This window comes from Prosopis cineraria, unplaced genomic scaffold, assembly GCF_029017545.1.
Source record: "Prosopis cineraria cultivar Desert tree isolate PC_DT_omini unplaced genomic scaffold, ASM2901754v1 PC11, whole genome shotgun sequence".
In the NCBI taxonomy this organism is placed as follows: domain Eukaryota; kingdom Viridiplantae; phylum Streptophyta; class Magnoliopsida; order Fabales; family Fabaceae; genus Prosopis; species Prosopis cineraria.
Window position 1 is genome coordinate 478,882 of NW_026555342.1, and position 12,060 is coordinate 490,941.

Below are 12,060 nucleotides of genomic sequence, written 5' to 3' on the forward strand. Positions count from 1 at the left end.
AAAATTAGTAAATTATATTCAGCAAAAAAAGAAAGAAAGAAAAAAAAATTTTAATAAATTGAATGCAACTTTTTCCTAAGTATGATGATACTCTGAACCTAGAAAAGCTGCATTGCTAATTGCGGTTCACACTCTTTTCAGTAATAATCTAGTATCTTAATTTTACTGAAGGCATCAAGTACATACTAAACTAGATTTTAGACGCGTTCATGGCATGGGAAATTTAATCCTCTATTTAGTTTGGGAAGAATGAAAAGAAATAAGATTCTAATTAATTAAATTTTTAGAAATAAACAATTAGAATTGTAAAGTTTTAATAGAGAGAAGATCCAAAATGAAAGAATAAGAAAAATGAATTACAAACTTTTAATCTCACTTCTATATTTTTTTTAAAAAATCCAAGTCTCTAAAATCCACCCCCCATTCCCTTAAATCAAATAGAGTGTCAGAACTAAAAAATAACATATTTAATAAATATTAATTTGAAAATTTTAAAAACAATAGTAATTGTGTCTAAAATATGGTAAGTATTTTCATTTTAAAAACTTGATAGCACATTGTATTGTAAATTCTAAATTTTATTATATATGAACATGTTAAAAATTGAAAACTATAAATGACTCCAAAATTTATCACCCATGCTTATTTCATTTAAAAATGTATTACCTCAATTATATTTTAACAAAAGGTAAAAGAACAAATTAGCCCCTACATTATAAGTTCAGGAACATCTAGGATCTTAAATTTATTTTTGATATAATATTCTCCTTCAACTTTTAAAAATAGTGCAACCTAATCCCTATTATCAACAAAAGTAAACTTTGACCTTTGGTTGATCAGAAATTACAAAAATGATCTCAAAAATTATAAAAAATAAAGGACCAATAAATTTTTCTTAGTTCCTTTTTTGTAATTTTTGGTTCCTTATATATAATTTTTTAGTCTTTTACTATATATTTTTGTCCTCTTCCATAATTTTTTTATTATTTTCTAACCAACTAACTGTCAAAGTTAACTTTTTGTTAATAGAAAGGGTTGATTGCACAATTTTCAAAATTTAAAAGAAAATATTGTATCAAAAATAAATTAAGGATCTCAGGCACTCCTAGAAATATAATTTAAGAACAAATTTTCTCTTTTATCCTTTAACAAATTTTTTTAAAAAAAATATTTTTTAAATGTAATGTCATCTGTAATTTTACTTTTTTAAATAACTAATTTATTAATGTAGACTAAAATAAGAGTTTGGTCCAAGGGTATTGTAGTTCTGGACCAACTTTACAATACAGAAAGAAGATTGGAGAAAAATTTATGCAAGTAATGAGATTCAAACATTGTACAAGGGTATTAAAGGGATTACAATAGTGAAAAACTTGTAATTTAATATTAAACCGTCACATGATGATTACCAGAAATCGCAACCTCACCGAATTTTAAAAAAAAAAAAATTCACATCATGAGGACCCCACAATAATAAAGAACAAACTGGATTTTAACACTGCAAAAGGAGATCACGGAAATTACACTGTACAAAGAACATTGGAAAAAATGCCCTTTACAAAATGTAAGATTATATAAAATTTTATGCACAATTTTTATGAGAATTTGTTACATTATGTCATTATCAACGTTGTTTCCAGAATACTCCAAAGAGCTCACCAAACTTGACCCTCGAATGTATGAAATCTGAATGGAATCGATTATGGTCATCCAAAACTCAGACTACGAGCAACTTGGTTAATTGCACTATTTGCACGCAGGTGCCTAGTTACAATTTATACTATATTATATCTGTGGTAGGTGTGTTTGTTAAAAATTAAATTAAATTAAAATCTTTCTCTATCTCTAAAATTTTGCTGGTTATATTTATAAATTACTTTCAGGTTTTGATATATTGTACTAGAATATAATTAAGGAAAATTTTAAAATTTATTAACTCTATTTAAAAATTTAGTAATTTCTAACTTTGCTCCTAGTAAAAAATATACATAATTTGATAATTTACTTTTCTTATTAACATTAATAGGATTAAAAATAAAATAAATTTGTTTATCAACTAGATATGAACTATATACTATATTGATTTATAAAAATATTTTTTTATTGATGGGTGATGAGTATTGACTTGAATCGATTATGGTCATCCAATGAATTTATTCCTTTTTCTGAGAATTAATTAACTATATATGAAAGTTCATGCTGCTTTCAATTTCAAACCGCGAGCAACTTGGCGTTAAATTATTTGCACACCGAGCTTGACCCTTGACTTGCTTTTTCGGATTTTTTGAGAAGTATAAAAAATGAAGCGTGAGGATACCTTATGCTCAATACTCGCAATTTTGTTAAGTCCGAGCAATTTTGTTAAGTCCGATTTACTAACATGGGAGAACTTGCTTCCTTTGTTTTTGTTCTCTTACTTCATTGCTTCATGGCCTCCTTAGCTTGGAGTAGTGAGACAAATATCACCACCGACACATCAGCACTTCTTGCTTTTAAATCCATTATCACTTCAGATCCATATGATTTCTTAGCTAATTGGTCTGTCTCCTCTTCTCCATGCAATTGGGTTGGTGTCACTTGCAATACTCGCCATGGAAGGATTCATTCTTTAAATCTTGGAGATATGGGTCTTACAGGCATGATATCTCCAAAATTAGGAAATCTCTCATTCCTTGTTGAACTTAATCTTGGTGACAACAACTTTCATGGTGAAATGCCAAAAGAGTTAGTTCAATTGCGAAGATTGAAACAACTCAACCTGAGCTTTAATGAATTCCATGGAGAGGTTCCAGCATGGATAGGGGAGTTGTCAACACTACAACACTTGAGCCTTCGCAATAATAGTTTTAGTGGATTCATTCCAATGTCTATATTCAACTTGTCAAGGTTGGAGATCTTAAATTGGAATTTTAATTTAATTGAAGGCACCATTCCACCTGAGGTGGGAAGACTTGAGAACTTAGAGATTTTACGTCTTGCTGGTAACAAACTTTCAGGTATCATTTCCCAAACAATTTCCATCTCATTTTCACTTAAAATATTGAGTTTGTCTTACAACACTTTCTCAGGTATGCCTTTAATGATTTGTAAGATCTATATTTTTTTGTGCTATACTAAACTATTTGGTTAGTATTACAATTCCTTATATTGAGTTTTAATTAATGGAGATTTGCATTTGAATTTAGATTTGGGCTATTCACTTGGATGCATAAAAATCAATGAATTTTAATTATAAGTCCTTTATAATTTAAAATTTTTTCTAAACCCCTACTTATTTGAAATTTCAGCCACTCCAACCCTCTTGTTCTTTTCATATTTCACTGTTAATGCTTTTGTCAATCTTACCTCTTCTCTAATCCCTTGTTCTTGTCTCTCATCAATTGAAAAATATAAGATTTTGTTTTCATTCTTTCGTTTTCACTTTGAATCTCAATTCGCCTATCTTTTTCCTTTAAAATTTTTTGCTTTATCCAAAACAAAATTTAAAATATATGAATTTTAAATGTGAGATTTAAGTTTAAAATTCAAATATGAAACTATAAATGCAAATGCCACAAGGAAAATGAAAGTTTTTTGTTTCCTTTTTTAGGAAACTTAATTATTTTTTAGATTAGTTATTCAATTTTCTCAATGATAGCTCTAGTGGATTTATTCCACCATCTATATCCAATCTATTCTATTGAGGTTAGCAATCTTGAATGGAAATTATAATTCACGTGAAGGGACCATTCCACTTGAGGTGGGAAGACTTAGAAGCTTGAAGGCCTTATATCTTGAAGGCAATAGACTTTCAGGAATCATTCCTCAAACAATTTTCAACTTATCTTCACTTGAATTGTTAAATTTGTCGAAGAATTATTTGTCACGTATGTACAGTTTATGTATGTTTTTTTTCCTCTGGAAAAGTCTGTTGATGATATTTTACCCTAAGGATAGTGAAAGAATTTTCTTTTAACCTTTTGGCAGCTCATTTTTTTTTCTTGGATAAATTTGGCAACTCATCAGCTTTTATTGTTTCTCAATAAATCAATATAACAATCTCTGGAATTGCTTCTTCTTTTTCTTTTTTCCTTAACTTTGTCTTCAGAACATTTTCCAACAGTTAGTTCAATCAGATTGGGAAGGTCATTAATGGTTCTTTGAAAGTGAATGTAATTTTTTTTTATCATTTAAAATTTTTCAACTGTTGTTTTTAAAAATGAGGCAATATAAGTTTATCTCCAGCTCCTATCATGATCAACTCATGATGCGCATGCATGCGTGCTATAAAGTTTGATATGGACTCTTCTTTGTTTTTTTCTTTTTTCTTTTTTTCTTTTGAAGGAGGCATTCCCAATGAAATTGGCAATCTTCCACAGCTACAAATGATATATCTCTCAAACAATCAGCTTCTGGTTCCATACCATTCTCATTATTTAATAGTTCAATGCTTCAAGTCATTGAGCTTAATTATAATAATCTCTCTGGGAGTCTCCCAACAAAAAATGTGTTTGGGCTTCCGAAACTTGAAAAATTTCAGGTGTTTGCAAATGATTTATCCGGTGAAATACCTTCCGTTTGGCACCAATGCAAGGAATTGATAGATTTGTCATTATCAAATAATGGATTCAACAAAGGATATATACCAAATGATATTGGAAATTTGACCAACCTCCAATTTCCTATATCTTGACAACAACAATTTGGAAGGTATGATTTTGTTTTTTTTTTTTTGGCATATCCATCATATGTTAGTGTTTATCTTTTGTGTGTGTGTGTGTGTGTGTGTGTTTTTAGCATTAAAAATCATCAATAATGTCAAAGATTTGTAACTATAAATTAATATGACGTTTTTGTTTACCTCAAAATTGTAAACAGGTGAAATTCCATCATCTCTCTTCAATATCCATTCTTTAAGAGAATAAGTTTATGGGGGGAAACAATTTAGCTGGTACTCTTCCAATATCAATTGCCAATTGGACGTTGTTGGAATACTTAGATTTAAGTCATAATTCCTTCACAGGTGGGCTCAATATCTGTTCATCCATTAAATTATGCTTTTACAAATTTCATTTCTTCTTTGCATGGTTGTTGTTTGTGAATGAAAGAGCTTTTTTCATATTGTCTACAAAAATTAACTCAAAATACTTTAATTCATTTAGTATAAATAGGAATTCTTGCACACCTGATATATACTCTCTCCTATCCTTGTTATAAGAGTACTATTGTGTTCTCAATTTTTTTATTTCTAAAGCTATTTGTGTATGCAATATTTTTGCCTGACCTTGTACTTTTTACGTGTCTACAGCTTCAGGTTTGACTTTCAACATCATTTTTATCATGCCATATTAGATTTTTTGTATTAACAATGTTTTAGTCTTGTCTTTTTATGCCAAATAACGTAGCTATATAATAGGACTCTAGCTTTATGCATCATTAATTAACTTCCATAAATTGTGTATTTTTTATAGGTGAAATCCAAACTTCTATTTAACATGCCTTCTTTGACAATTGTTGACCTTCCAAGAACAATTTTATATGGTAATATGCCAGAAGAGATGTGCCGTCAATTCTCTTTCCTTAAAAATCTTCTCAGTTGCTGAGAATCAATTAGAGGGAAAATTTCAAAATCAATAAGTAATTGCACATCTTTAAAATGGTTGAACTTTCCCACAATCATTTTTATGGTAATCTACCAGAAGAGATGTGCCAAAGACTCCCATTACTTGAAGCCATCCAGATCGTTGATAATAAATTAGAAGGAAGCATTCCAGAAATCATTAAGTAACTGCACATCTTTAACAAGATTATTTTTTGGATGTCAACTCATTTACAGGTATGCCCTTTTACTCTTGGAATATATGTCAACTCATAATTTTATTCAAACATGAAAATGTGCAAATAAATAAAGTAAACTTCAAAATTAACTTCAAATTCTTAATTATACCATGTAGTAATTTAATTATTACTACAGACAGGCCAGTTAATAAGAAACAAGTAATACTTAAAATTTAAGTATCACTTTTTTTTTATAAATAGACTAGGATTGTAGCAGTATAACAATAAAATTTCAGACATAGATTACACCATAGTGTTGTCACTTTATTTATGATATGTTTGGATTAACGAGGATATTGGATTTGAACTAAATCTCTTATTTAAATATACAAAAATTTACAAAAATCATTTCATATTATAATTCCTTTAATTTATAATTCAAATTCCCTTTACACTTAGTCATTTGAAATTTAAGCTACTTCAAACCTCTTATTATCTTCAAGTTTTTATATTTACACCTCTATAACCCTAATCTTTTCTCATTTTTCGTTATTGCCTCTCATCAACTGAAATAAATTTTCTATTTTCATTTGAATCTCAATTCATTTCTTTTTTTCATTTGAAATTTTTTTAACTACCCAAGAAAATGATTTATTAAATGTGAGTTTTGAAGTGTGAGATTTTAAATCTAAATTTAAATCTAAATTCCACCAATCCAAATGTTACCTTAATGTTTTTTGAGGTCATATATGACTTTTTTTTCCTTTACTTTTGCTAGTCCAGGCTCTTAAAGCAATTATCTCAACATTCTGTATTTCCAGGTTTTATACCCAAGGGCATAGGAAATCTTGCTAAACTTCAAGAGTTAGCTTTGGCAGATATTATTTGCATGGGCCTATACCTTCCACCATATTCAACATCTCATCATTGATACATGTGTACCTTGGAACTAACTTCCTCTCTGGCCTTTTGCCATCATATCTAGGAAGTGGCCTTCCCAACCTAAACTTATTGAGTTTGGAGGGAAATGAACTTACTGGACAAATTCCCAACAGTATCTCAAATGCTTCTAAGCTCACTGAGTTAGTTTTAGCATCAAATAAATTTAGTGGAGCTATACCCATTTACTTGGGAATTAACCAATTTGATGACAATGGAATTTGGTTGGAATAACTTCAATGGGTTGATTCCTACTGCAATCAACAAACTACAAAGCCTTCAATATTTAAGTCTCTATTACATAGAATGCAAGGGTCTATCATTGATGAAATTTGTCACTCAAAAGTTTAAGTGAGTTGGATCTAGCTGGCAACATGTTTACAGGAATGATCCCCGCATGTCTTGGGAATCTATCTTCTTTGAGAAAGTTGGATTTCAGCTCTAACAAATTGATTTCTCATATTCCCTCCTCATTTTGGAGTCTTGAAATATCATGGAATTAGATTTGTCCTCCAATACATTGAGTGGAACAATTCCACTTGAGATTTCAAACATGAGGGCACTTACACTCTTGAATTTATCAAGAAATCAAATTTCAGGAAACATCCCTGAATCTATGGGTGGCTTGAAGACTTTGTTGAACCTATCTTTGGCTCACAACAAATTCCAGGGGCCTATTCCTAAATCACTTGGTGGCATGATAAGTATTGAGTTCTTGGATCTTTCTCAAAATTATTTGTCTGGTGTGATTCCAAAGTCCTTAGAGTCTCTTGTCTATATGAAGTACATTAACCTTTCCTACAATTTCTTATATGGAGAAATTCCAAATGGTGGGCCTTTCCAAATTTTACAGCTGAATCTTTTATGATGAATGAAAATCTTTGTGGAAGGCCCCAACTTCATATCCAACCATGTAGAAAAGAAAACAAGCATAGGTCAAATAAAGTGATGCTTTTGATCATATGCTTGGTGCCTATAATAGTTTTCATTTTGGTTGTTTCATGCATAGTCTTTCTAAGCATAAGAGAAAACATGCTAATGATTCAACCGATGCGGTTTTAATGAATTGTGAGATACCAATAAGAATATCCTATTATGAATTCTACAAGGAACAAATAGGTTTGATGAAAGTAATCTCTTGGAAGGGGAAGTTTTGGATCAGTATACAAAGCAACATTGTCAAATGGAAAGACAGTTGCTATTAAAATATTTAACTTTGACTTGGAAGAGGCATGGAAAGTTTTGATACAGAATGGCACTGCCATATGCAATTTACGTCACCGCAATCTCATCAGCATCATAAGCAGCTGCTCTAATGATAATTTTAAATCATAATCATGGAGTTTATGTCAAATGGAAGTCTTAATAAATGGTTGTACTCTCATAACTATTGCTTGGATATTTTCAAAGATTGAATATAATGATTGATGTGGCTTCAGCACTAGAATATCTTCATAGTGGTTCCTCTACACCAGTGGTTCATTGTGATGTGAAGCCAAGCAATGTTTTATTGGATGAAAATATGGTGGCACATCTCAGTGATTTTGGTATTGCCAAATTATTAGGTGACACAGAATCAGAAATTTACACCAAGACTTTGGCTACAATTGGCTATATGGCACCAGGTGATTATTATCAATCATATTATAGCTTTTAAACTTATATTTTATTATGAAAATTATTCATAAAGCTTATATAGTATTTGTTTCTCTCTAGGCAGCTCTCTTCTTTTTTAACATGAGTGGACATTTTTTCCTTAACATTCAATTTGACATGTAGAGTATGGATCAAAAGGAGCTATTTCTAGTAAAGGAGATGTGTATAGTTATGGCATTTTGCTCATGGAAATGCTGACGAGGAAAAATCCAACAGATGACCTGTTTAATGAAAGTCTAAGTTTGAAGGATTGGGTTAGCAAATCAACTCCTCATTCAATAATCAACATTTTAGATGTCATTTGCTGCAAGGAGACAATCAAAATATTGGCAAAATATTGTCACATGTGTCATCAATATTGAGTTGGCCTTGATTGTTGTGCTGATTTACCGGAGACACGAATTATATGACAGATGTTGTAGTATTCTTGAAAAAACTTAAGGTCTCATTTTTTAAAAATGTTAGAGCCGCACTGGTTGAGTAATTGTGAGATCAAAATTCCAGTTATTGTTTATTACCCCTTTTAGTTCTTCTTGTTGGACATGTAGACTTGTAATTCAGAACGTGGATGTTTAGTATTATTTGAACCGACTTTGTTTGATTGAAACGTTTCGTGAATTTTTGTTCTCTGCTTTACCTACTTAATTTTGTATCTAGTCTATCATCAATTTTAATAATCGATGGAATTTTCTTCCTTTATCTTGTGAGAAACCTATTAAATAAATAATGATAAGTTCCGTAAAATGAAATGAAAAACTAATTAAGAACACACATTGGAACTAGATCTGGAAATGCTAAACATAATTTCACTAATATATTTGATATATGATGTAGGTCTTAATTTATATGGATTATCTATTTTCAAATTAATTGAATGTACATTGGTGTAAATTTTTTTCGGGAAAAAAATAAATTAAGAAAGAAGAAAGTATATGTATACACCACAAAATTATGCTTACAGATTTCTCAAGAAACTACTCATCTGGTGCTGGAAGTTTCAATTTCGCTTAAGAGCAATACAAACAATTAATATGGGGTTCACTTGAATGAGATCAATGTGTTCTATTTGAAGTTTTTGACAAAGAAAAAAAAAAGTGATCCCATATGAACAAGTTTTTCTTAACCACTAGTTTATCTAAGTAAATCGTTTAAATGTTGGTCCACACTGTGAAATACATATTATATCTTATGTTAATTGCAAAGAAACAATGACAATAGTGTTCTATATCTAAGTTTATATGATGTGGTAGCAACAAGAAAATAAAGACAACAAAAAAGAAAGATGAGATGAGAAAATAAACTTGCGATTAATAATAAAAGAATCAATTGGCCAAAGAATGTGTTATAATGTAATACTTTTCATGTATGAAATTATCATTAAAGATATACCCATTCATTTGATGAGGTAATATTTTTAGTATTAATGATGTATTTTGAAACTTGCCCATACTTGAATTATTATTCTCTCTCTCTCACACACACCACACACACAATTGAATATGCAATATTTCAAAAGTTTAGAATCATATTCTAAGCAGAGATGAGATATATATGCAATATTTGGTCTAGTTTCTTCCTAGAATTAACAACTTAGAGTAGATGTTTTCTAGATATTTGTATTGAAAATGTAGATTTTTAGTTGATATATTTGTACCGGTCCCTGGAACTACTGTTTATATAGTTATACAAGTTTTGTAAGCAAGGGATGTGAAGCATACTTAGAGTGGTTGTTTTGAAAAAAATAGGAATTACAGCCACAATTTACCATAACTGTAGTTATAATGTTATTAGGACATTATGTTTAGTTTAAAGTTTTGATAATGACCAATAAAAAAAAAAAATTAGTTAACTATACTTATGTCTAATTATTTTTATATATATAATAGTTAACTACAATCATAAAATAAGTTCTTTAAAATGAACTCTCACACTATTGTTTAGATATCATGCAAAGGTTGGATATAATTATTGATGTGGCCGCTACATTAGAATATCTTTATCATGGTTCTTCAACACTAGTTGTTCAGTGTGATGCTAAACGAAGCAATATTCTGTTGGATGAGGATATGGTAGTGCTCATCTTAGTGATTTTGTTATTACCAAGCTTTTTGGTCAAAGACAGTTGAAAATTTATATCAAAACTTTGCTACAATCGGCTATATGGCTCCAGCTGATGATTTAATATTGATATCTTGGTTTTATTTAATTTAATTTTGTTTGTTTCCTTGTAAACATTTATATGATTTGACTACTAACAAATATCTGCCATTATCACATATGAAGAGTAATGATATAAAAGAAACATTTAGCAATATATATTATATATATTTACATAATGTGCTACATACTAATAACCATTCAACTTGACCTAGTAGAGTATGGATCAAGAGTAGTTTTCCTTGAAAGGGGAGATGTTTATAGTTTATGCTATTTTGTTCATGGAAATGTTTACAAGGAAGAGCCAACTGATGATATGTTTCTCAAGCTCTAAGTTTGAAAGATTGGGTTGGCAACTCATCACCACATTCAATCACCAAATTCTAGATGCTAATTTTGCTCATGGGGACAATCAAATATTGATAATATATTACCAATATATCATCAATTTTGAGTTGTCCTTGAATTGTTGCAATGATTTACCTGTGGCACGTCTTAATATAGCAGATATAGTGGCCTCGTTGAAAAAAAAAAAAATAGGACAAAATTTCCACAAACGTTAGTGGCACAAATAGTTGAACATAATGGCTGTTAAACCAACATTGTAGTTACTATTACTTCAACCTTTTGGGTTGTTTTATTGTTAATCACATGTAAAATCTTGTAAAAGAAATTATGATATATTTTCTGCATCAATATATGTAGTGAGTTAAATTTTGAGAGAATTCAAATTTAACTACATGTATTTTGGATATCTTCCATAATGTACCTATACCAAATGAGGATGAAATGTGATGAGTGGGTAAAGTGAGGAGAAAAATATCATTTCCATGAATTTGTTTCAAAGATTCTTTTATTTTATTTAATCATTATTTTTTTCCATAAGCATATCTTATTAAAGAAATTTGGCAACATTATTACCACTTCAGTGGAATGGGAAGGAAGGATCCTCCACTGCTACAAAGTGGATGTCCTTACAAAAGAATAACTTTAATTATACGCACGCACGCAAGCATATATCTAATTATATATATGAACTTAATGCCAGATTATGAAAATTTTGCTAGATATGATGTACCATCACATTTTCCTATCGTCAGTGTCTATAATGTATCCATGTGTGCCGGAAGTAATAAAGGTTATGGAAAAGCAACATCCTTTAGAGACCTAATTATCATGAAGGATTGGACTGTCACTCTTGATTGACCAACACCTTTAGAAAAAGCAAACAATTATGCAGACGGACTTGCTTACCAAACAGTCCTTAATAGTCGGGATACTGCTATCTTAAATTATTCTCTTTAGAGAGCAGGGAATTTTTGCTTTTCGACCTTAACTAATTTGTATTTCCTCTTCTATGATTTAACCTTGGTCATGTTATTCCCCAAAAAAAAAAAGGACTGGCAATTTTTTTAATAAAAAGGCCACGATAAACGGTGCAAAGTACAATAATAAGTCATATCATAGCTTAAAAAGACTCCCACATCTTACAAGTGGGTTAACAAAAATTGTAGAGTGAAAATTTGTGCTCGAAACCTGATGAGCAAGCCA

General features: G+C 30.1%; 2 protein-coding genes across 2 annotated transcripts; both read left to right on the plus strand.

Moving 5' to 3' along the window:
* The first annotated feature begins 2,352 nt into the window (after positions 1-2,352).
* LOC129285569 (LRR receptor-like serine/threonine-protein kinase FLS2) lies at positions 2,353-4,672 on the plus strand. The gene is made up of 3 exons (XM_054921307.1): positions 2,353-2,996; positions 4,324-4,394; positions 4,520-4,672. The coding sequence occupies exons 1-3, from the start codon at positions 2,381-2,383 to the stop codon at positions 4,670-4,672; spliced, it is 840 nt and encodes a 279-aa protein (XP_054777282.1). The 5' UTR covers positions 2,353-2,380.
* A 2,517-nt stretch (positions 4,673-7,189) lies between these two features.
* Positions 7,190-8,714, plus strand: LOC129285570 (LRR receptor-like serine/threonine-protein kinase FLS2). Its single transcript, XM_054921309.1, has 3 exons — positions 7,190-7,479; positions 8,107-8,321; positions 8,476-8,714. Exons 1-3 carry the CDS (start codon positions 7,190-7,192, stop codon positions 8,712-8,714), a joined length of 744 nt encoding a protein of 247 aa, XP_054777284.1.
* The last annotated feature ends 3,346 nt before the right edge of the window (positions 8,715-12,060 follow it).

Excerpts from the sequence above, each read along its gene's own strand:
- LOC129285569 (XM_054921307.1), top strand. The coding sequence starts at position 2,381 with ATGGGAGAACTTGCTTCCTTTGTTTTTGTTCTCTTACTTCATTGCTTC. Across the intron at positions 2,997-4,323 it reads TGCTGGTAACAAACTTTCAG|GAGGCATTCCCAATGAAATT; the intron begins GTATCATTTCCC and ends TTTCTTTTGAAG. Across the intron at positions 4,395-4,519 it reads TCTCAAACAATCAGCTTCTG|GTGTTTGCAAATGATTTATC; the intron begins GTTCCATACCAT and ends GAAAAATTTCAG.
- LOC129285570 (XM_054921309.1), top strand. The coding sequence starts at position 7,190 with ATGGAATTAGATTTGTCCTCCAATACATTGAGTGGAACAATTCCACTT. Across the intron at positions 7,480-8,106 it reads GAGTCTCTTGTCTATATGAA|ATTGAATATAATGATTGATG; the intron begins GTACATTAACCT and ends ATATTTTCAAAG. Across the intron at positions 8,322-8,475 it reads AATTGGCTATATGGCACCAG|AGTATGGATCAAAAGGAGCT; the intron begins GTGATTATTATC and ends TTTGACATGTAG.